This window comes from Marmota marmota, unplaced genomic scaffold (genome assembly GCF_001458135.2).
Source record: "Marmota marmota marmota unplaced genomic scaffold, marMar, whole genome shotgun sequence".
Taxonomy (NCBI): Eukaryota; Metazoa; Chordata; class Mammalia; order Rodentia; family Sciuridae; genus Marmota; species Marmota marmota.
The window spans coordinates 7,869,958-7,891,025 of NW_026000205.1; the positions used below are offsets into that span (position 1 = coordinate 7,869,958).

General features: G+C 48.6%; 1 protein-coding gene across 5 annotated transcripts in view; it reads left to right on the forward strand.

Annotated features, from left to right (window-relative positions):
• Window positions 1-20,795, forward strand: part of CUNH19orf47 (chromosome unknown C19orf47 homolog) — a 20,881-nt gene extending 86 nt beyond the window's left edge. Inside the window, exons 2-12 of one of the 5 annotated variants that reach the window (XM_015496855.2) lie at window positions 1,859-1,975; window positions 4,471-4,522; window positions 8,992-9,079; window positions 9,176-9,290; window positions 10,022-10,103; window positions 13,851-13,988; window positions 15,301-15,453; window positions 17,112-17,182; window positions 19,253-19,306; window positions 19,462-19,810; window positions 20,507-20,795. In XM_015496855.2, coding sequence (XP_015352341.1) covers window positions 1,931-1,975; window positions 4,471-4,522; window positions 8,992-9,079; window positions 9,176-9,290; window positions 10,022-10,103; window positions 13,851-13,988; window positions 15,301-15,453; window positions 17,112-17,182; window positions 19,253-19,306; window positions 19,462-19,810; window positions 20,507-20,604 — 1,245 coding nt within the window. In that variant the 5' untranslated portion in view covers window positions 1,859-1,930 and the 3' untranslated portion in view covers window positions 20,605-20,795. Of the gene's footprint in view, window positions 1-1,858; window positions 1,976-4,470; window positions 4,523-8,991; window positions 9,080-9,175; window positions 9,291-10,021; window positions 10,104-13,850; window positions 13,989-15,300; window positions 15,454-17,111; window positions 17,183-19,252; window positions 19,307-19,461 lie in introns of those variants that run through there. The other 4 variants (XM_048790903.1, XM_015496858.2, XM_015496857.2 and 1 more) reach the window with 4 other exon arrangements.
• The last annotated feature ends 273 nt before the right edge of the window (window positions 20,796-21,068 follow it).

The window sequence follows — 21,068 nt, forward strand, 5'->3', positions numbered from 1 at the left end:
GGTCGCCGGGGGGAGGTGGGCCTGGGCCGGATGCGGTGGGATAGGAGGGAGTACCGGGCTCCACTGGGAGACCCCGAGTGATTTCTTTCTTTTTAGCCTCTGCTTCCTTCTCTGTAGAATGGGGGTCCGAATAGAACTGTAGCACCCACTTCAGGGGTCGAATGCGAAGTGAGCGCTTGCAGGTCACAGCCGCTGCTCAGAGCTTGTACCTAGTGCTCCCTGCCTTTCTATACCACTGTTAGCATTGGTGATGATTGCGTTGGGCGTAAGAGATTGTTGGACTTGGAAACCTACTAACTTGGGTTCCAGTCCCAGATCCACTGTGTGGCAGTGGGCCCGTGCCTTCACCTCCCTGAAGCGCAGTTTCCTGCGCTGACAGTCTCAATATCATATGGTCATTTTGCAGATTGTGATGAGACGTGTATGTTAAGCATTTAGCATAGCAAGAGCTCAGTAGATTGGGACTATAATGATAATGATTCAAAGAGTCATTGGTGTATCTGGGAATTCCAATAAAAAGGAGGAAGGAATCTCAGAGACAGCAGTAGAAAAAACAGAACCGCATCTGGGAAAATCGACATTCTGCCACTTATTATTTGGCCAGTTTTGTCCAGTCTTGTAGTATAGATTTTTATTTTTCTTGAAAATGACTGGTGCATGTTCCTTTGTCATTCATTTGAGAAGGAATTCACATTTCTGTTCTAATGGAAACCTAACATTGCTTGCCATGAGAAAGGAAAAAAAAATCTGAAATACAATGAAAACAAAACAGCCCATTATATTGTAGACAGTGAATGAAATATAATTGAAAAGAGGATAATTTATATTCTATGAGTCCATGTTGTCAAATCCCATCGACTCCATCAAATTGTTTTTGTTTTTGTTTTTTGGTAGTAATAGGGATTGGACCCAAGGCTCTCCCATGGTAGGCAAATGTTCTACCACTGAGCTATGTGCCAGCTCTTTTACAATTTTTTATGTTGAGACAGGGTCTCGAAAAGCTGCCCAGGCTGGCCTTGAACTTGCAATTCTTCTGCCTCAGCCTCTGGTCAAAAGTCTTGGCATGCAGCTGATGTGTCCCATCCTGAACCTAGCTTACTGAAGATTTATTTTATTTAAGGCACACTTACCACTTGCTGAGTATTGTTCCAAGAGCTTTGAGTTTATTGGCTCATTTAACCCCTCTAACACCTTTAGCAATAGATACTCTTTCTTATTGTACAGTTGAGAAAAAATGAGTTCCAGAAAGATTTAGCTACTTGCCCAGGATTAGGAAGAGGTAAAATTGGGATATGTATCCAAATCTAAGAGCTTAGCACATGGAATCTGGTACATGTTATTTAATTGAGTTTTGGGAACTGCCATGTAAAAAATTTCTATTTTGTTAAATTTCAACTCTGAAGAATGCACTGGAAGTGGCTTTTAAGGTGGTAGAGAAAGGTAATTGGGTCCAAGAGGGAATTCCACAGCAATGGGGAAGAATACCAATACTTAAAGGATTCAGATAAGTATTAGCTAAGATCTTGCAAGGACAGACTCATAGTAATACCTTGTTTGGCTAGTAATACCTTTTTTGGCATTAACCACAGTTTGAATTCAATTCCTGGCCCTGCTGTGTGTTGTTGTGTGAACCTTAAACCTACCTCTCTCATGTTAAATTTTTTTACTTTTTTGCTCTTTTTTTTTTGTAAATATTTATTTATTTATTTATTTTTTTTTAAGTTTTTCGGCAGGCACAACATCCTTGTTTGTATGTGGTGCTGAGGATCGAACCCCGGCCGCACGCATGCCAGGCGAGCGTGCTACCACTTGAGCCACATCCCCAGCCCTTTTTTGCTCATTTTTACTTTTTTCCCAGGCTGGCTGTGAGAAGTCACTGACTACATACTCAATTCCTGGCATGTAGGAAGCACTCACAAGGACTTACTCCATGGGCATCGGAATCAAGGAGAACTTGTTTTTGAATCTCAGTAAGGTCAGTTGCTAGATGTGACATTTGACAAATGACTGCTCCTTATGAGTCAGTTTTTTGATTGATTAAAATAGAGCTAATAATAGTCTTTGCTCATGAGGCTATTGCGAGGCAATCAGTATGATGCTTAACTTTTGTCCTGATGCTGTTAGTGCTGGTTTGTGAGTTGCTGACATCTTACAGACATCTTTCCATGCCCTGCTCTTTTTTTTTTATTTTAATTTATTTTTATTTTTTAGTTATCAGTGGACCTTTATATTTATATGTGATGCTGAGAATCAAACCCAGTGCCTCAAACATGCTAGGCAAATGCTCTATCACTGAGCCACAACCTCAGCCCCATGCCCTGCTCTTTGAGGGATGCATATTGTATTATCTTTGTCCCATGGTAAAATCTAGAAGGGAAAGTGAATATGAGTGTCAGGTGCAGGGCAAAATGGTGTCTGGTCATGTTCGTCAATCATGGAATCAGCAGAAGCCAGAAAAGGCCAGGGAAGAGGAGAGAGTCTCACATGTGGGAACTGAGGGAAAGCATCACAAAGTGGGGGACAGCCAACAGAGGGAAGAAGAGCTTGCCAGGAGGATGATGGGAGATAGGTATTATAGGCTCATGTGACATCCTGTGTAGAAACTAGGAGGCAAGCTGGGTTCAGAGGCACATGCCTGTAGTCCCAGCTACTCAGGGAGGGTAAGGCAGGAGGATCACTTGAGCCCAGGTGTTCAAGACCAGCCTGGGCAACATAGTGAGACCCCCAACTCAAAATTAAACAAAACAAAACTGAGACACAGGTAAAGCACCTGATGGAGAGGAAGGCTGACTGCGAGACCAGGGGATGAGGCTAGGAGGAGCCCTTCCCAGTCCACTTAGTATACACCAAGCCTAGTCTCAGCTCCCTCCCAGGCCTTGGTACATAGCCCACTTTGCCCTCACAGCAGTCCTCTAGAGTAAGTAACATCCAGCCACACCAGTGCACAGATGGGGATCCTGAGACTGGACTGCAGAAGTAACTTGTCAAGGCCACACAGCTAGTAAGTGGTACAGCTGGATTTGAACCCCTTGCAGTCTAGTTCAAGTCTTTACTCTTTTTTTTTCCCCCTTTTCTTCTTCTTCTTCTTCTTTTTTTTTTTTTGGTACCAGTGAGGTACATCCCCAGCCGTTTTTATTTTTTATTTTGAGACAGGGTCTCCATAAGTTGCTGAGGCTTGTGATCCTTCTGCCTCCCCTCCCAAGTTGCTGAGGTTGCGGGTGTGCCGCGCCACCATGCCTGGCTCCAGAGTCCTTACTCTTGACCACTCTGTTATACCCTCAGAATGGAGAGATGAGGGAGAAGCATCAGTGTTGGAACTGGGCCTGGTTGAAGAGGGCAGAGTCAATGGAGAGGGCAGAGGAGATGGAAGAGAGGAAGTAAGTTTGGCCCAAGACAGTGTGGCCAGGTGGTCCTGGAGGCAGGTAGCACATGAGAAAGTAATTTCCTTTAGTTATTTTTCTACACTGCCATTCATGCCTGGAAAGTTTCCATTGGTGCTGATGTGTCTATAATGCCTTTCAGCATCTGCTGGTCTTATCCAAGTGAAAATTGGCTTTCCATTTCCTCTCTGGCCCCCCACCTCTCTGACTAGGCTCCTGCTGTCCTGGCTCGCTCCACTGCAGCCACACTGGCTCCTCATCCTTCAGACCTGCCAGCAGAGCCCCTGTCTTAGGGCACCGGACTCACTGGACCTTCTCTGTAAAACTACACAGCTTAGGCTGGGGTTGTGGCTCAGAGGTAGGGTGCTCGCCTAGCATGCATGAGGCACTGGGTTCGATCCTCAGCACCACATAAAAATAAATAAAGAAATTGTATCCATCTATAACTAAAAAACAAATATGAAAAACAACAACAACAAAAAAAACACAGCTTCCTCCCTCCCCTCCTTCAGGTCTCTGTGTCACTTTAGGTCTTCTCTGATTATCCAATTGAAGATTGCGACCGTCCCCTCCCAGGCCCTACATGTTTTCTCCATAACACTGGTAGCTTCCAACACTCTGCACTGTGAGCTGTTTTGCTTGTTGACTCTCGTCTCACTCCCCTGTCTCTGCACATGCTAGGCTCCATATTTTGTTCATCTCAGTATTCTAAGTGCTTCACACGGAGTACATTCGCAGTAAACAACGTGTAAATGGGTGAGTGAACAGCATTTATGAAGAAGATTTTTGGGGCAGGAAGTGTCTTTTTCTGTCCCTGTTCTAATCAGACCTTTGAGGTGTGTGGGATCGGAGCTGTGGACATTTGTTGTCCCTGTGACTTGTCCCAGGCACAAGTGATAGTTGTGGTGGCAGCTCTGTCTGAGCTGACGGTCCGCCAGTTGCTCTAGGCTATTCCTGGACTGTGAGCCCCTAGCCCAGGAATGCTCCTCTGGCAGGCAGGCAGGCAGGCAGGCTGGCCGGCAGGCACTGGGAGAGGGACGTGTGCTCACATGGTGGCGATTCATGGGCCTTCTTTTATTCTCTGTTCCAGGCTCCAGGGAGCAGTGTCTGGCCCAGCAAGACGATGGTCTCAGTGACTATGGGTGAGTCTGTCCTTCTCTGGATGGCCCCCTCTCCCCACTGCCCTTTCTGAGGTATGGCTGGGAGGGGGAGGGAGGGAAGGAAACTGGCAGGAACAGCTGTACTCTGACGAAGGTGGGGGGCAGGGCTGGGGCCAGTTCAAGGCTGCCTGCCCCTTCTGTGTATCTGGATCTACTGACTGCATAGTTTAGCCATAAAGAACTTGCAGTATGACGTCTGACAGATCTCCTACAGGGCTTCTCAGAGCCTTGGTTTTCTAACCTGTGAAATGGAGATCATAATACTCCTTGCATCCTGGCATTCTGGAGATTACCGCAGGTCATTTCTTGGTCATATGATCTCAACAAATGTTAACTGTTGTGATTTTCATGAGCTGTATCACCTGATTTTCTTTACACTCTGATTTCAGGATTGCCCAGACACAGAAATTACTTGGTAGCTTTGGAGAATCTTGAAATTTACTATACGTGTAGTGAAGTACAGGAAACCCATTAACATGATATTTGTTTTGGTACTGGGAATTAAACCCAGGAGTGCTTCTCTGGTCCTTTATTTTATATTTTATTTTTTTGGTGCTGGGGATTGAACCCAGGGCCTTGTGCATGCAAGGTAAGCACTCTACCAACTGAGCTATATCCCCAGCCCACCCTGGTCTTTTTTTAATTTTTAATTTTGAGAGAGTCTTGCTAAGTTGCTGAGGGTCTCTCTAAATTGCTGAGGCTGGCCTTAGACATGAGATCCTCCTCTCAGACTCCTGAGTCACTGGGATCACAGGGATGTGTCACCACACCTGGCTCCCATGTTTTTTTTTTTTAAATATTTATATTGTTAGTTTTGGGTGGACACAGTATCTATTTTATTTTTATGTGGTGCTGAGGATGGAGCTTAGTGCCTCATGCATGCTAGGTGAGCACTCCACCATTGAGCCACAACCCTAGCCCTCCCATGGTTTTAAAACAATTAAAAAACAAATATCTGAAATAATTATAATCCCATTTAAATACAGCATAGAAGCTGACAAAATCAATCCATGACTTTAGAAGGTAGTTGTTGCCCTTGGGAAGGGGTAATAGTGGCAGTAGGAGGATCTGGGATGTTGGGCATATTTTCTTTCTTGGTCAGAGTGCTGGTTACATGGAGTGTTTGGTTTAAGAAAAATCTATTGACTTGTGTACCTTTTGGCTTATACATAGTGCAATAGAATGATTGAAAAACCAAACTCCCTCTAACCATCCTTGTCAAGAAGTGTAATATTTTCAGATGCCTCGGGGTCCTGCCTTGGTCCTACCTGCTCCTCCAGGTGGAGTAAACCACTCTCTGATCTTTTCTGGACATATTTCCTTATCTTTCTATTTCTGTGTAGTAATTTCACTGGTAGAAACCTTTTTATCACTCTCCTGTTCTACAGACTTTTTATCACTCTCCTATTCTACAGACTTTTTTTTTTTTTTCAGTGCTGGGGATTGAACCTAGTGCATGCTAGCAAGCACTCTACCACTGACTGAGCTGCACCCCCAGCCCCAGTCTTGGATTTTAAAATTATGCAATGAAGTCTTCCGTTCTGTGTTCTTTGGTGTCTGACTTCCTTGTTTGAGGGTCATCTCTGTGGCCAAACATAGCTGTTGTCCTTTCTTTTTCGCTGTTGTGTAGTACTTCACTAAGTGACACAGTATATTCATAATGCCACCATCAAGGGTTGAAGCTCTTCTTTCTTTTTTTTTTTTAGTTGTTGATGGACCTTTTATTTATTATTTATTTATTTTTGGTGCTGAGAATCAAGCCCAGCGACACACATATAGGCGAGCACTCTACCACTGAACTACACTCCAGCCCTGCCATGTATATTCTTGTATCTGTCTCCTCCTGGTGTGTACAGCAAACATCCGCTCACCCATTCCTAGATACATTGTTGCTCAGTTAACATTTCTAAAGTGGGGCTACAACTTAACAACCAGCCGCTTATGACAGTTTAATTGGCTGCTGGTTTTCCTTCTTAGTAATAAGTGAGATGATGATATGTACTGGGTGGGGACATTTGCAGTTTCTTGGACACTGGGTTTCAATAATCTTATGGTTAAAATTTCAGGATTTTCCTCAGGCAGAGAGTTATTTCCAACCTATGTGATGCTTTTTCTCTGCTGAAGAATAGATTAATTAAGATATAATTCATAAACGAGACATTTTACTTATTTAAAGTATACAAATTTAATGGTTTTTACATTCTCTATTCACAGGCCTGTACAGCCACCACCACAGTCAATTTCAAAGCCTTTTTATCACTCTCCAAGGAAACCTCATGCCCATCAGCAGTCACTACTTCTTTTCTCCCAGCTCCTGGCAACCACTAATCTACTTTCTGTTTCTGAATTTGCCTGCTCTAGACATTTGTAGAAATGGAATCATTATGTGGTACTTTTTGCTACATAGACACATTGCCTACTGTGGGCTAATGGCACCCAGAGCCCTGCGTCTTGGCCAGTGGGTAGTGCCTGTTCAAAAGAGTGAAACAGCTCCCTTTTCCTGTGGGCTGGTGGAGGGCGCCTTAAGGTCAGGAAGCCTTGTCTGCTCTCTAGCCCCACAGGGCTCAGGCCACTGAAAGACACTGGCTGGGCAGGGTCCTCCTTGGCAAGATGTGACCTAGGGGTCTGTGCCTGAGTCCTGCATGCCACCCATAAAACACCTAATCCTGATTGAGTCTTTTTCTCCACTCTAAGCTTCAGTTGTTTTAAAAAGAAAATGAGTGAAATTATACTAAATCTTTTTTGTTTGGGTACTGGGTAACTACTGAGCCATATCCCCAGCACTTTTTATGTTTTGTTTTGTGACAGGGTCTTGCTAGGTTGCTTAGGGCCTCACTGAGTTGCTGATGCTGGCCTCAAATGCAGTCCTCCTGCCTCAGCCTCCTGAACTGCTGGGATTACAGGCGTGCCCTGCCGTACTTGGCCCAAATCTTTTCTAATCCAAAATAGCATGGATTGTTAGGTGTACTATTATCACCACGAGAAAGAAGTTGCTGGTGAAACTGGCACACCATCAATTATGAGGTAGATCTTCATTTTAGAGGTATTAAAATGTGAAAAAGAAAATGTCTACTTGGAACCCCCCCTTTTTTTTGTACCAGAGGATTGAACCCAGGGGTGTTTAACCTACATCCCCAGCCCTTATTGAGACAGGGACTTCCTAAGTCGTTTAGGGCCTCCCTAAACTGCAGAATCTGGTCTTGTGATCCTCCTGCTTCAGTTCTCTGAGCTGCTGGGATTATAGCCACTAAGCCCGCCCTGCAAGGAACCATTGGTCTTGTTGTGTGTTTTTGTTTTTGCAGTGCTGGGAATGAACCCAGAGCTTTAATTGCCTTACCACTGACCCACACCCCCAGCCCTTGGGATCATTGATCTTATCTTCCACCTCGCCTGACAAGTCAGGGTCAGAAAAAGAAGTTTAGGTATTACAATGCTTCATGGCGGAGTCTGCCAGTGGCTCCATGTGTTTTTGTTTTGTTTTGGCTCTGGTGATAGAACTCAGGCCCGGAGCATACTAAGTATGCTCTCTGCCGCTGAGTTACACCCCCAGCCCGGCTTCATGTTTAGTGGTGGTGAGAGGAGAGAGGAGGACCAGTAGTAATGGTAATAATAAATAAATAATAAATATAAAAGATGACATGGGTTGAGGAGATCCTCTGGCCAATCACCAGTTGAAGGCCTTTATGTGATTTTTCTCATTGAGTCTGCACAGTGATCCAAGGATGTTGGTGATGCCACCAATAAAATGTCAGTTCCACAAGAGCAGAGACTTCAATTTGTCCCCTGTGGTACTCCCAGTGCTTGGAACAAAACCTGAACTGTCCCAAGTACACAGTATTTTCCCGAATTAATAGATGAAGAAAACAAGGCACTGAGCATTGTTGACTTGCCCAAAGTCCCTTAGTCAAGCAGGAAATGGCAGATCTGAGACTTGAACCCAGAAGGCAAAGCTTATGCTGGTCCTTTTCATGCCTCTTTCTGAGGCAGGGATGCTTCTGTGACGGGTAGGGTCTTGCTGAAACTTGTGGGCTAGCTCTGTGACCCTTCCCCCTGGGCCTGGGGAGGGGAAGGGAAGAGAACCCCTCATCCCAGGTCTTGCAAATTAGTCATTGACCAAGTGCCTGCAATGCTGTGGCAGCTTGAGGGCAGGACAGAGCTGTGAGGAGAAGGTGGAGAGCTTGGGAGCTCTGTTCCTGGTTAGCTTTGTGCCCTGGGGTGGGTTGCCCAACCTCTCCAGCCTAGGTTTTGTTTCCTCCTTGGCAGGTGGGGGAATCTCAATAGTGTTTAAGTCGGGTGGTGAGGGGACAGTTTCCTTCCTTGGTGTGTGCACTCAGCGGGAGGCCTGGCAGGTGATGCGCTCTGAATCTCAGGGAGCCACTGCCGTTGGGGTTCTGCTGCTGCTCTTCCCTCAAGAGAATCATGAGAATAACAAGCTCTGTTCAACTCCCCAGCCACCTCTGAGTGGATCCAGTTCTTTAAGGAAGCTGGCATTCCTCCAGGACCTGCTGTTAATTATGCTGTGATGTTTGTGGATAATAGGTGAGGTGACTTGTGGGGACAGGGCTGATCTTGGGTGGGGGGAGGCAGGGAGCTGGCTGGCCCACTTTGGGCCTCACTGCTGACCCTCCTCTGCAGGATCCAAAAGAGCATGCTGTTAGATCTCAACAAGGAAATCATGAATGAGCTGGGCGTGACTGTGGTGGGTGACATCATTGCCATCCTAAAGCATGCCAAGGTGGTACACCGCCAGGTGGGTGCTCTGCCTGGCCCTCTGGGTTTAGCATGGAGGGCAGTTGCAGATCTAGCAGGAGACCTGGCAGCACAGCAGGGGGACTTGGGTTCTGAAGCTGATTCAGCCATTTGCTCTGTGACATTAACTTATGGCCTAACCTCTCTGTGTCTTATGTTCTCTGCCTATAAAGAGCAGAGAGGTAAACCTATCTTGAAGTGTGGCTGTGTTAGGCTAGCACAGTGTACTCTGCCTGAAGCAGAGCCTCAGTAAAAGGTTCTAACTTTTATCATTATTGTGAATTCGTACCTTCCCCATAATCATCATTTATTTCTAGAACTTTATCTGTCCCCAGGACAGCAGGGTTTTGTTTTGTTTTGCTTTGATTTTGCAGTGCTGGGGTGGAACCAAGGTCCTTGTGCATACCAGGCAAGCACTGTACCACTGAGCTACACCCGAATCCCAACCCTGACACTTTTTTTTGGGGGGGGAGATTGAACACAGGGTCTTGTGCAAGGCAAGCACTCTGCCACTGAGCTGCATCCGCAGCCCTCTTCTGGATGTTTTAAAGAGTACTGGTCAGATACTTTGTGGGATGTCCCTCGGTTTGGGTGTGCATGGTGCATTTTCCTGGTCACGAATGAAATGTTTGAACATCCCTTCTCTGGCAGTCAGGTTCTGATCCTTCTCCATGTTGCTCGGATCTCTGTCCCTGGTTCTGTTGTGTTAACCCAGGTGCCTGTTTTTTACAGGACATGTGTAAAGCTGCCACTGAGTCAGTGCCCTGCAGCCCCAGTCCGCTCCCAGGAGAACTTCGCCGTGGTGCCTCTAGTGGTGAGTCTCATTTATTCAGGCCTCTTTTGCTCTTCACACTCTGTCAGCAAAGAGGACACACCTGGTTATCCATCCCATCACTTCTGAATTTTGCAGTGGTGGAAGCAAAGCCGTCTCGAACCCTCTTTTCTTTTTTGCATGACTGGGGATCTAGTCCAGGAGCCCTCTGCCATTGAGCTACACCTGCAGCCCCTTTTATTATTTTGAGACAGGATCTTGCTAAGTTGCCCAGACTGGCCTCCTCCCTCAGCTTCCCAAGTTGCTGGGATTATAGGCATGGGCCACAGTGCCCAGCCTTCTGCAGCCCTCTTTAAGGGAGAGAAATAAACTGGGAAGTGAGTGGCTGTTCTTATAGTGTGTTCTTATTCACTGTGGACATGTTCCAGGGTGCCCAAAAGCAATCTAAGAGGTAGAAGCAAAGCCATCTCAGGCCCTCTTTTCTTTTTTGCAGGACTGGGGAATCTAGTCCAGGGGGCCCTCTGCCATTGAGCTACACCTCCAGCCCTTTTTATTGTTTTGAGACAGAGTTAGGCCCCAGATGTGTGTAAAGCACATCTTTAGTCTCTGCTTGCATAATATTTGCTCTTCCCAACTGGCCAGCATAAGCACCTTGTGCTAAGGCCAGAATCACTGTAGGCAGCGCCAACTCAAAGGCATGAATTCAGGGAAGCTGAACAAATCGGTGATTATTTTTACAATAGTCCCACAACATATACGCAGAAAAAGGTTTGATCATAATGGTACAGCTGAATGACTTATGTGTAGGACACCCGTGTTGCCAGCATCCAAATGCAGAAACACAAACATGACCAGCCTCCTAGAATCCCCCTTGAGGTCCTCTCAGTCACTTCCCCTCTCTGGGGCATCACTGCCTTGATTTCTAATAGCATAGAGTAGTTTTGCCAGTCTTTCAAATCTTTAATGAGGACATTTTTTATACCTTTCTGAATATTGTTAATAGTTTAGCCAGGTGTGGTGGTGCATCACCTTTAATCCCAGCTACTTGGAAAGTTGAGGCAGTAGGATACTAAGTTCAAAGCCTGCCTGGGCAACCTAGTGAGACTGTGTCTCAAAAATAAAAAGTGGGGGCTGGGGTTATGGCTCAGTGGTAGAGCGCTTGCCTAGCATGTGTGAGGCACTGGATTCGATTCTCAGCACCACATATAAATAAATAAAGTCCATTGACAACTAAAAAAATATTTTAAAAATAAAATAAAATAAAACAAAAAATAAAAAGGGCTGACGGTGGAGCTCAGTGGTAGAGTACTTGCCTGGCAAGTGCAAGGCCCTAGGTTCAAGTCCCTAGTACTACCAAAACAAAGTTTAAAAAATGAGAACACATATACTGAAGAACTAGTGAAGAAAGTAGGCAATTAAGAAGAGAAGGGGTAACAGGCAAAGAAAGAAAGAAAAGGGTGTGGAAGAGCTCTCCAAGCAGCATTCCCACTAAGATCACTTGTATGCATTTCCTAGCATCCGTCACGTGTGTCTCTCTGGTGCAGGAGGGAGGACAGTTCATTGTTCTCTGACATCCTGACTCAACTCAATTTCAATGGAAAACCAGGCAGGCTGGAGCATGCCTGTAGTCCAGCAACTTGGGACGCTGCAGCAGGAAGATTGCTCTAGCCCAGCAGTTCAAGGCCAGCCTGGGAAACATAATGAGAGACCGTCTCAAAACGAAAATAAAGCAAAAATTCAGTGGAGCCAAGACAGAGTGTTTCACCTCCACCCAAACAGTGCTTAACTGTCATGATGATAAAGCAGCAGGTCCCTGGCCTCTGTCGGCAATATACTTCCCTCTGTGTCAATACAAGAAGTGTGGCCATCTTAGCTGCCTCCCTTTTATTGTAGAAGTTCCTGATCATGGTGCACCTGGCCAGGTACAATGCTGTGAGTGGAGGCTCTCCTGGGGCAGATTCTACACAGCCCAAGAGTTTGTAGCTGCTGGTCATAACGCCACCCCATCCAGCTGAAGGAAGAGCTGGAGAGATGTCTCTGGGAAATTGACCCTGGGTATATACCAGAGCCTTAGCAGAGAAGAGACCAGGGCTGGAACCAGGCATTTCTCTCCAGAGAGGAAGGCGGTCTGATAGGACCAGGACATTGGTGTGTGCATGTGTGGTACTAGGGATTGAACCCAGGGTTTCTCTACCACTGAGCTACATTCCCAGCCCTTTTTACTTTTTTATTTTAAGACAGGGTCTCACTAAGTTGCTCAGGCTGACCTCAAGCTTGCAATTCTCCTGCCTCGTCCTCTTAGTTGCTGGGATTATAGGTGTGCACCACCATGCCCAGCTCTAGTCCTAGGACTTTGAGGAACTAATATTGCTCTGCCTCCAGACTTGGGTGCTGGGTATGTGAGGATCATCTTTTGTTAAATGGTCTGGGTAGGTTTAATTTAGTTTTCTATATGTTATAGTTATTATTTAAAAAAAAGAAAGCAATAGGTAATTATAGCAGTGCATTGAGGGTCATTATGGGAGAGAAAGTTCCTACAGGAAAAGAAGATGACTTTGGGAGGGTAGTGAGACAAAATACTGAAGTCTGGGAATGGGGATGTAGCTCAGAGGTAAAGTGCTTGCCTAGCAAGCACGAGGCCCTGGGTCCATCCCTAGCACCTGGAAAACATCAACACACAATCTGAAAGCCAGTTGGCAGAAAGTAGGGTTGAGGTGAGGCTTCTGGGACTAGTCAGAAAGTAATGGCAGCATGAAGACTTTCCCCCTTCCCTCCCCTGCAGCGGCTCCCCAAGAGCTCTTGAAACCCATGCCCTAGAGCTAGCAGCAACAAACCCCAGGCAAGACCATCTTCTTCATTCTGGGGCCGGCCCTCCCATTGGCATGCTGTAGCTCCCACCCTCGCACCCCAGGCATCCCCGCTCCTGCTTCACAGGCGACAGACTACCAGAGACTGCCCACCCATCACCAGAGGGAGGCCACCTCTTTCTTGCCCCAGCACAACTAGAGCCAACCCCATTGCTCAGAGCCTGGCTGAGTGACTCCCCTCCCTGAGTCCCGATCCTTCATCTGTAGAATTGGTTCGAAGGGGTTCCTTTCTAGTGGGCATGTTGGTGTTTTCAGCGACGGGTTCATCTCTTCAGAAGACTTGACTGTGGACGTATGAAGGGTAGAAACCACTTTAGGTACTGGGGACCCTGCGGTTAGCAGACCATGTCTCCTCACAGACTCTTGGTTTTGTGTGGGAGTTCATCAGTAAACAGATATAACTGACTGTCAAGCAGAGTTGAGGGCTACAAGAACAAGAAAGCATAGTGTGGGTCAGGGCGATAGAGGTGACAGGTGCTGACCCAGAGTTGCCACTGAGAGGAGTCCTGAGTGAAGAGAAAGCCAGCCTGTCGGTCCTTGGGGAGCAGCATTCTAGCCAGAAGGAACAGAGAGTGCCCAGGAGGCTCCCGGTTGCCAGGTGAGGAAGTTCCTGGAGACTGGCACGGCTGAGGAGCGTGGGGAGGGGAGGAGTGAGCTCAGCCCAGGGCTGGGCACCTGATGGGCGAGGTGTGGTAGAAACGAGTCTGGTCCGGGGCACTGGGAGGGGTGAGCTTCACAGGGAAGGTGAAGCCCTCCTCCAAGCATCCCTATTATGAGGAGAGTGCGGCCACAGGGTGACACGGGCTGCCCCTTCCTTGTGCTGTCCAGTGCCAGCCTTCTCCACTCTGGCTCTGAGGCTGCTGGATTCAGGCCTTCCTCCCAGGGCCCCGCCTGACTGGACCCCCCTCTTTTCTCCCCTCAGCTGCCTCCCGAATGATCGCCAACAGCTTGAACCGAGACTCCCCGCCCAGCACTCCCACCAGACGGTCAGACACCAGCACTTCCAAGATCTCTGTCACTGTGTCCAACAAGATGGCAGCAAAAAGTGCCAAGGCTGCTGGTGAGGGACTTGGGCAGGTGGTGGGCAGAGCTGGAGGTGAATATGTGTTGACAGAAGGTATTTGGGGGGGTCATATCCCCAATATTGCAAGGTTCTTTGAAGGCTACAGGGGCTACAAAACCTTTGAACTTAAGTCACCTCTGTGAACTTGGTCAAGTCACCACACCTCTGTAGGGCTCACTTCACGTCTCCAACTGGGAGGATGGTGGGCAGTGCTCAATGGCATGTTGGCGCAGGTGTGCATTGCTCTTGTCACTCAGTGGCTCAGTCTTTTTTAGCAGCCATTCACTGAGCCCCACTAGTGCTGGACCCTGTGCTTAGTGCCTGGGTCAAAGGTAAAGAACCTACTGCCTCCTTCCAGCTGTCAGTCTGAGCCTGTAACCCTGTGTCTGTAACCCTCTGGGCTTCCCATTTCTGAAAATGAAGCCCACCCTTGTCCCATGGTCTCCTAGGGCCCTGCGTGGGTTGGACTCATCTCTTGCATCTCCTCTGCATGCTCTGGCTCAGTGCCTCTCCGGCCTCCTTCTAACAGTGGACCTCTGCCCCTCACATTCTGTGGGCATCCTCCTCAGGCTTCTCCACGATTGCCCTGTGTTCCTCTTCCCAGTCTCACCTTGAGAGCTGGGAGTGGGACTCGAACCTTTGGACACCAAGATCTGCCCTACTCCTGTGCCTTGGTTGGCCCTGGCCCCACAGTGTGGTGTCATAGGCACTGTGGAAGCTGAGGCCCAGGGGGGACTGCGGGTTTCCCAGGCCAGTTCCATCGTACTCTTCCCACCTCTATCACATGGGCTCCCCTTTGCCTGGTTTTTTTGGAAGCCTCGCCCCCTTTTGGCCTTGATTTGTGTGCCACAAATAAGAAGGCTACCATTAGTTTATAAGGTGTTGAAATAATGGTGACTGGCTCTTTCACCTCTTGACACATTGAGGAATTCTTTTTTTTTTAATTGAAGTGTAATTTAGTTATGCACAATGCCTAAGTGATACATATACAGCTTTATTAGTTGTCATAAAATGAGCATTAAAAAAGGGGGGGGGAAGCACAGTTGTGAAAGTGTAGACCCTTCCCTTCACCCAGAAGGATCCCCATCTGAGGGCTTTTGGGCTGGATTTGGGTGAATCACAGAGAGCCTGGGTGCCCCCGATGTCTGGAGATCCCGAGTGCCTTCTGTGACCTTGTGACACCCAGACCTTTGAGTTCCTCAGGGCTCAGTTGGTGGTGATGGGTCCAATAAGGGGTCCAGTCATGCAAATATGGAAATAAAGAACATATGTGCCCTTTGCCTAAAGTCTAACCCTAACCCTCCCCTAGCAGCCCTAGCCCGCAGGGAGGAGGAAAGCCTGGTTGTTCCCACCAAGCGTCGCCGCGTCACTGCTGAGATGGAGGGGAAATACATCATCAACATGCCCAAGGGTACCACCCCCCGGACCCGCAAGATCCTGGAGCAGCAGCAGGCAGCAAAAGGTACTGACCTGTGTGTCCTGGAGACTGTGGGTCTCCTGGCTACGTCGCACAACACCCATCATGGCCTGCAGGTGGGGGCTGAGAAGTAGACTAATGGACTTAGGGGACCTTGGGCCAAGGAGATGCAACAGTGGCCATAGAGGAGGGGAACACATCACCTGTGTCCTGTCGTCCTGCAGTTAGTGTAGCCAGGCTCCTGAGGGGCAGGGGCAAGGAGTCAGTGATGGCTGCCTGTGAAGTGAATGACCCTGCCTGAGTGAGGGCAGGTACCCCAAAGTGAGCATTGTCATTGTGAGCCAGGGAAGTTAGACTGAGAGTCGGTGCAAGCGGGGGCTGGTAGCATGGAGATGTACTTTGTTATGGTAGCATTGTTTTAGGATGTTGTGTTTGAGGCCAGGTACAATGGCACACTCCTGTGATCCCAGTGACTTGGGAGGCTGAGGCAGGAAGATCACAAGTTCAAAGCCATCTTAGTAATATAGTGAGGCCCTAAGAAACCTAGCAAGACCCTGTCTCAAAATTTACAAAAAGGACTGGGGATGTGGCTATGTGGCTCAGTGGTTAAGTGCCCTTGGGTTCAATTCCCAGTACCAAAAGAATAGAAGAATGTTACGTTTGTTCTTATAGAAAAACTTTCAGGTGGGGCAGAATCATACAGTAAAAAGACTTTCCCATCATTTCTGTATCCCATGGTTGCTGTTAACCTGTTTAGGGTAACATCTGTGAACTTGTGTGTATCTGCTCACATATGGACATTTTTTTCTTTTTAAACACAAATAGCATCATCTTACTTTTTTATTTATTTGTTTATTTTTGGTACTGGGGATTGAACCCAGAGCCTCAAGCATGCTTGCCAAGTGCTCTACTACTGAGCCACATCTTTTAGAAATTTTATGCTGGGGGCTGGGGTTTTAGCTTAGTGGTAGAGCACTTGCCTAGCACGTATGAGGCACTGGATTTAATCCTCAGCACCACATAAAAATAAAATGAATAAAAATAAAGGTTTTCTGTCCATCTACAACTAAAAATGTGTTTAAAAATAAATTTATGTTGAGATGGTGTCACTAAGATGTCGAGATTGGTCTTGAACCTGTGATTCTCCTGTCTCAGCTTCCTGAGTCTCTGGGATTACAGGTGTGTACACTGTGCCTGGTTCCTCATCATTATTGTTTTTTTTAAAATTTGTTCTAATTAGTTATACTCTTCATTCGGTTTTAATGGCCATTTATTTCCATGGTATTTGTGAACCATGATTTGGTAAACATTCCGTTGGTGGAGATTTAGGTTATTATTTGCTGAGAGAACTCATTACCATTCATCAGAGTCTCCTAGGACCCATGATCCCCAAAGAGAAAGGAACAAATAGGAGTTAAGGACTCTCCCTACACACATTTCATGAATTTGTACTAAGGAGTAAGGAGTCTAGGGTGTCAGGGTGTCAGTTTGTGATTATCTTTCCCACACTGACTCTAGCCGGTGTGAGGGTGAGGGTCAACAGTGGCCAATAGTGCGAGTGTACAGCTGACTTGGCTGTAGTGGAGCTGACTAGAGTCTGCTGGCCTTGTCGTCCCTGCCTCAGGGTCTGCATTGCTCAGCCTGGGCCTGGGCCTGCAGGGCTGCTGGGCAGGTGCTGTCTCATGGCCTCTCTTCCCTCACAGGTGTCCACAGAAAGTCCGTGTTTGACCGCCTCGGTGCTGAGACCAAGGCAGACACGACGACGGGGAATAAAGTGAGTTGGCAAAGGTGGAGCCTCGTGGGGCTTGAAAGCTCTTGTCTTCCTGGATGTTGTTCCTAATGCTCCTGCATCTCGCCCCTTATGGGCCCCAGCACGGGCTCCCCACCTTCCCAGGCTGCTCCCTTCTTTGCTTGGGTGGCTTTCCCCTTTGTCTTCTGCCCCCGTGTCTGTCTGTAGTCTGTCTATCTGTCTGTCTCTCTCTCTCTCTCCCTCTCTCTCTCTCTTTCCAGCTCCAGTCCTAATCTGTCCTGATTTCTGCCGGTCGTTTCCTGTTCTCACCAACCCAAACTGTCCTCAGCATCTTCCCCCAAAGTCACTCTTCTTCTAGGACCCCTTCTTAGGGATGTCCCCCTCCTCCATTCCAGTTAGTCCTTGAATTGGGTAACTGTCTTTCTCTACCTCTGCTGCCACTTCTTCCTGCCTGGATGGGGTGACAGCCACCTAACTGGTTTCACACAGCTGCCGTTAACCCCCTCCAGCCCCTGTCTCCCCAACGGCAGGGTGTGCTGCCCACAGGATGGGCTGGCTTCCTCCTCTGCTGGAAACCCCTCTGAGGCTTTTCCCTGTCCCTGTGACGAAGCCCACTGCCTTGTAGTGGGCTGCAATTCCCTGGGACCCAGGCATGGAGTATGTTTTGGAGCATACCCTGGATTGCGCTGTGGCTGGCCACGTCACCTTGGCCATTCACTTAGGCCCTTTGTGCCTCAGGTTCTCATCTATACAGTACCAGCTCAAAGGGTGGTCATGAGGCATGAGTCAGATAATCCCTGCATGGTGCAAGGGCATGGGTGTGTAATGAGCCGATGTCACCTTTGCTGATCTGTGGGTCCTTGGCTCTTTCTGCTTCCTCACTCCCTTGCTCACCAGGTGCCACTGCTCTGGCTGTCTCTCACCTCCTCTTACCACTGGGATGATAATCACTCTTAGGGTCATGTGGCTGAGGGATCCAGCCAGGTGGAGGCATCCCTGTGCTCATCCATCCTGCAGGGTGCCTGGCTGTGGAGCTGGAGTTTGGAGTCCCTCTGAACTCTAAGCAGGGTTGAGCTGCCCCTAGCTCCTCCCCTCCCGCGTTCTTCTGTTGTATAAATTATGGGTTTATTTGAGCCAGTAAGGCAGGGAAGCTGCTTTTCTGGGAACTCCTGGGTGAAATTTCCCAGTTTGAGAAAGCCTCAGGATCAAACACAGCCACCCGGAGGTGGGGAGATGGGCATAACCTGCCAAGCACCCAATAACCTGTTTACCTCAAGATCCCTGCCTTTGAATCCTTCCCCTTAAATAAAGGATTGGAGCCTTTTTCAGTTGTTCAATTCCAGTTCCTAGCTGGGCTGGAAGACCCATCAAGCACCCCCTTTTAAATCTGATTTCTGGCTGGCTTTGTCTTTCTTTCTTTTTCTTTTTTTTTTAATTGTAGTTGAACACAATATCTTTATTTTATTTACTTTTATGTGGTGCTGAGGATGGAACCCAGTGCCTCACATGGGCTAGGTGAGCACAATCCCAGCCCCTGTCTTTATTTCTTACTGATTATTTCAGACTTTTATTTTCCCAGGTGGCTCACACCTCCGAGCGGGAATCTGCGCTACTGGGGTGCTGGTAACCCTGGCATACTCTTCCTCACAGAACACCTCACTGTCATACTTGCAGTTATTTATTTATTTATTTTTAATATTTATTTTTTTAGGTGTAGGTGGACACAACACAATGCCTTTATTTTTATGTGGTGCTGAGGATCGAACCCGGGTTCCGCCCATGCTAGGCGAGCAATCTACCGCTGAGCCACAATCCCAGCCTCATACTTGCAGTTATTGCTGTCATACTTTGGAGCCAAGCCTGTCTTCCCCACTGGACTGTGAGCCCCTTGAGAGCAGGTCTGGAACTGCTCTGTACCCCAGCATTGCTTGGTCTAGGGCCAGGCCCCAGAGTTGGGGCTCAAGATATATTTGCTGAATAAATGACCGAGTGACTTTTCCCCATGCTCATCTGTAGACCCCGCCCGTGTTGTCCCTCTGTGCGGCACACCCTGTTCCTTCCCTGCTTTATTGGACCCTTTCTTTTACCATTCAGATCTCAGACCAGCTGCGTCCTCGTCCAGGGAGCCTTCCTGAACTTCCAGGCAAGGTCTGGTGCTTTCTCTGGGCTTGCTACTCTCTGTCATCTCCACCCCATGCTGTCACCACCATCTGACTGATGGGTGTTTCTTCCAGCATTGAGTTCCAGGAAGGCAGTGTGTTGAGTGACTACATGACTCACTGTCCTATCTCTGATGTCCACAGCCCACGGGAGTTTTCAGTCGCCTCGGGGCCACTCCAGAGATGGATGAGGATTTGGCATGGGACAGCGACAACGACAGCAGCAGCTCTGTCCTGCAGTATGCTGGGGTCCTGAAGAAGCTAGGACGGGGCCCAGCCAAGGCCAGTCCCCAGCCAGCACTGACTGTCAAAGCCAAGGCCACAAGCTCAATGACAACGACGGCTGCCCCAACACTGCGGCGCCTGACGCTTTCCTCACGCCCTGGGCTGGAGAGGAAGCCGGAGTCCCTGTCCAAAGTCAGCATCATCCAGAGACTGGGCAAGGCCACCCTTGTGCCTGAGGCCCAGGACAGCCAGGTCACAAGCACCAAGAGTAAGTCCTCGGCTGAGGTCAAGGTCACCATTAAGAGGACTCTGGTGGGGCCCCGGGGGAGCAGCTCCACTGAGGGCCTTGGTGCCCAGATGGACCATGCAGGCACTGTGAGCGTGTTCAAAAGACTGGGCCGCAGGACCTTCTAGCCCACATGCGGGGCGGGGTGCAGATGGCAGAATTGCCGGCCTGTGTCCGGCCCCTCTTCAGGCTCCTGGTCCCTTCAGAGCCTTCCTCGAGGGCCTGTCCGCCCACCTGCCAGCTCCTGGTGACACTGCTTGTCTCCCTCAGGCACTCACACTGGGCCTGAGCACTCTGAGGAATTGCCCATAGTTCCTGGTCTGGCTGGTCACTGGCCTGGCTTTGCCTGCTATGGGACTTCCCTTCTCTCCTGCCCTCTGTTCTCCGCTCTCTGGCCATGGCCTTGGCAGAATCCACTTTTCTACCTCTTCCAAGTGCCAAGTGCCATCATCTTTCCTGTGACCCCTTCCTCCCTCTCAGCAGCACTTGCTGCCTCAAACTCCAGCTCCTTAGCTCCCTGTTCCCCTGCCCACGCTCAAAGTGGGTGTCCCCTGGGGGTCTCCCTTCTCCTGGCACCCAGCCTTTCTCCCTCCTCTGCCCCTCCCCATTGCTGTAACTCCTCTCTTTCTTCCTCTTCACTCTGTTCATTTCTCTTCTGTTTTCTGTCCCCGTGGCAAGGCCCGACTGTCCGCTGCGTCCTGCCTGACCCTCCTGCACCTCCGGCCTCCCAGCGGCCCCCTCGTCGACGGTGGCGTCGAGCCTGTAGAGACTGTTAGCTGCCCTCCACGCCCAGGCTGGAGGGACTTCCCAGGCCCTGGGCTACTGCTGGGGCACCTCCATTTTCCTGCCCTGGGCATCTTTTTCTCTAAAAGTCTGTGGTGGGTGGTGGGCAAGGGGCATTGGGAAGGGAGGCCAGTTTTGAGAGAGAAGACAACAGCTGATTTAATATATTTTTGTGACTTCCAAACCGTTTCTCTCCCCTCCTTCAGGGTGAGCTAAGGGTGTTCACTGCAAGCCTAGTGTGGGGTAGGGGTGCCGGCCAAGGGTTGGGCTCCGTCACTGAAGGTCAAGCTCCTGTACACGTGTGGGCCTCAAGTAGAGGGAGTAATGGTCACAGTCACCATTCATTCCTCCCCCAACATGCTGCCACTATTCTGCCACTCTGCCCTTCCTCCACAATTCCACCTGTTTCTGCCACTCTGCCTGTTGGTGGCTCTTCAAACTGTGGGCTCCATTTGTG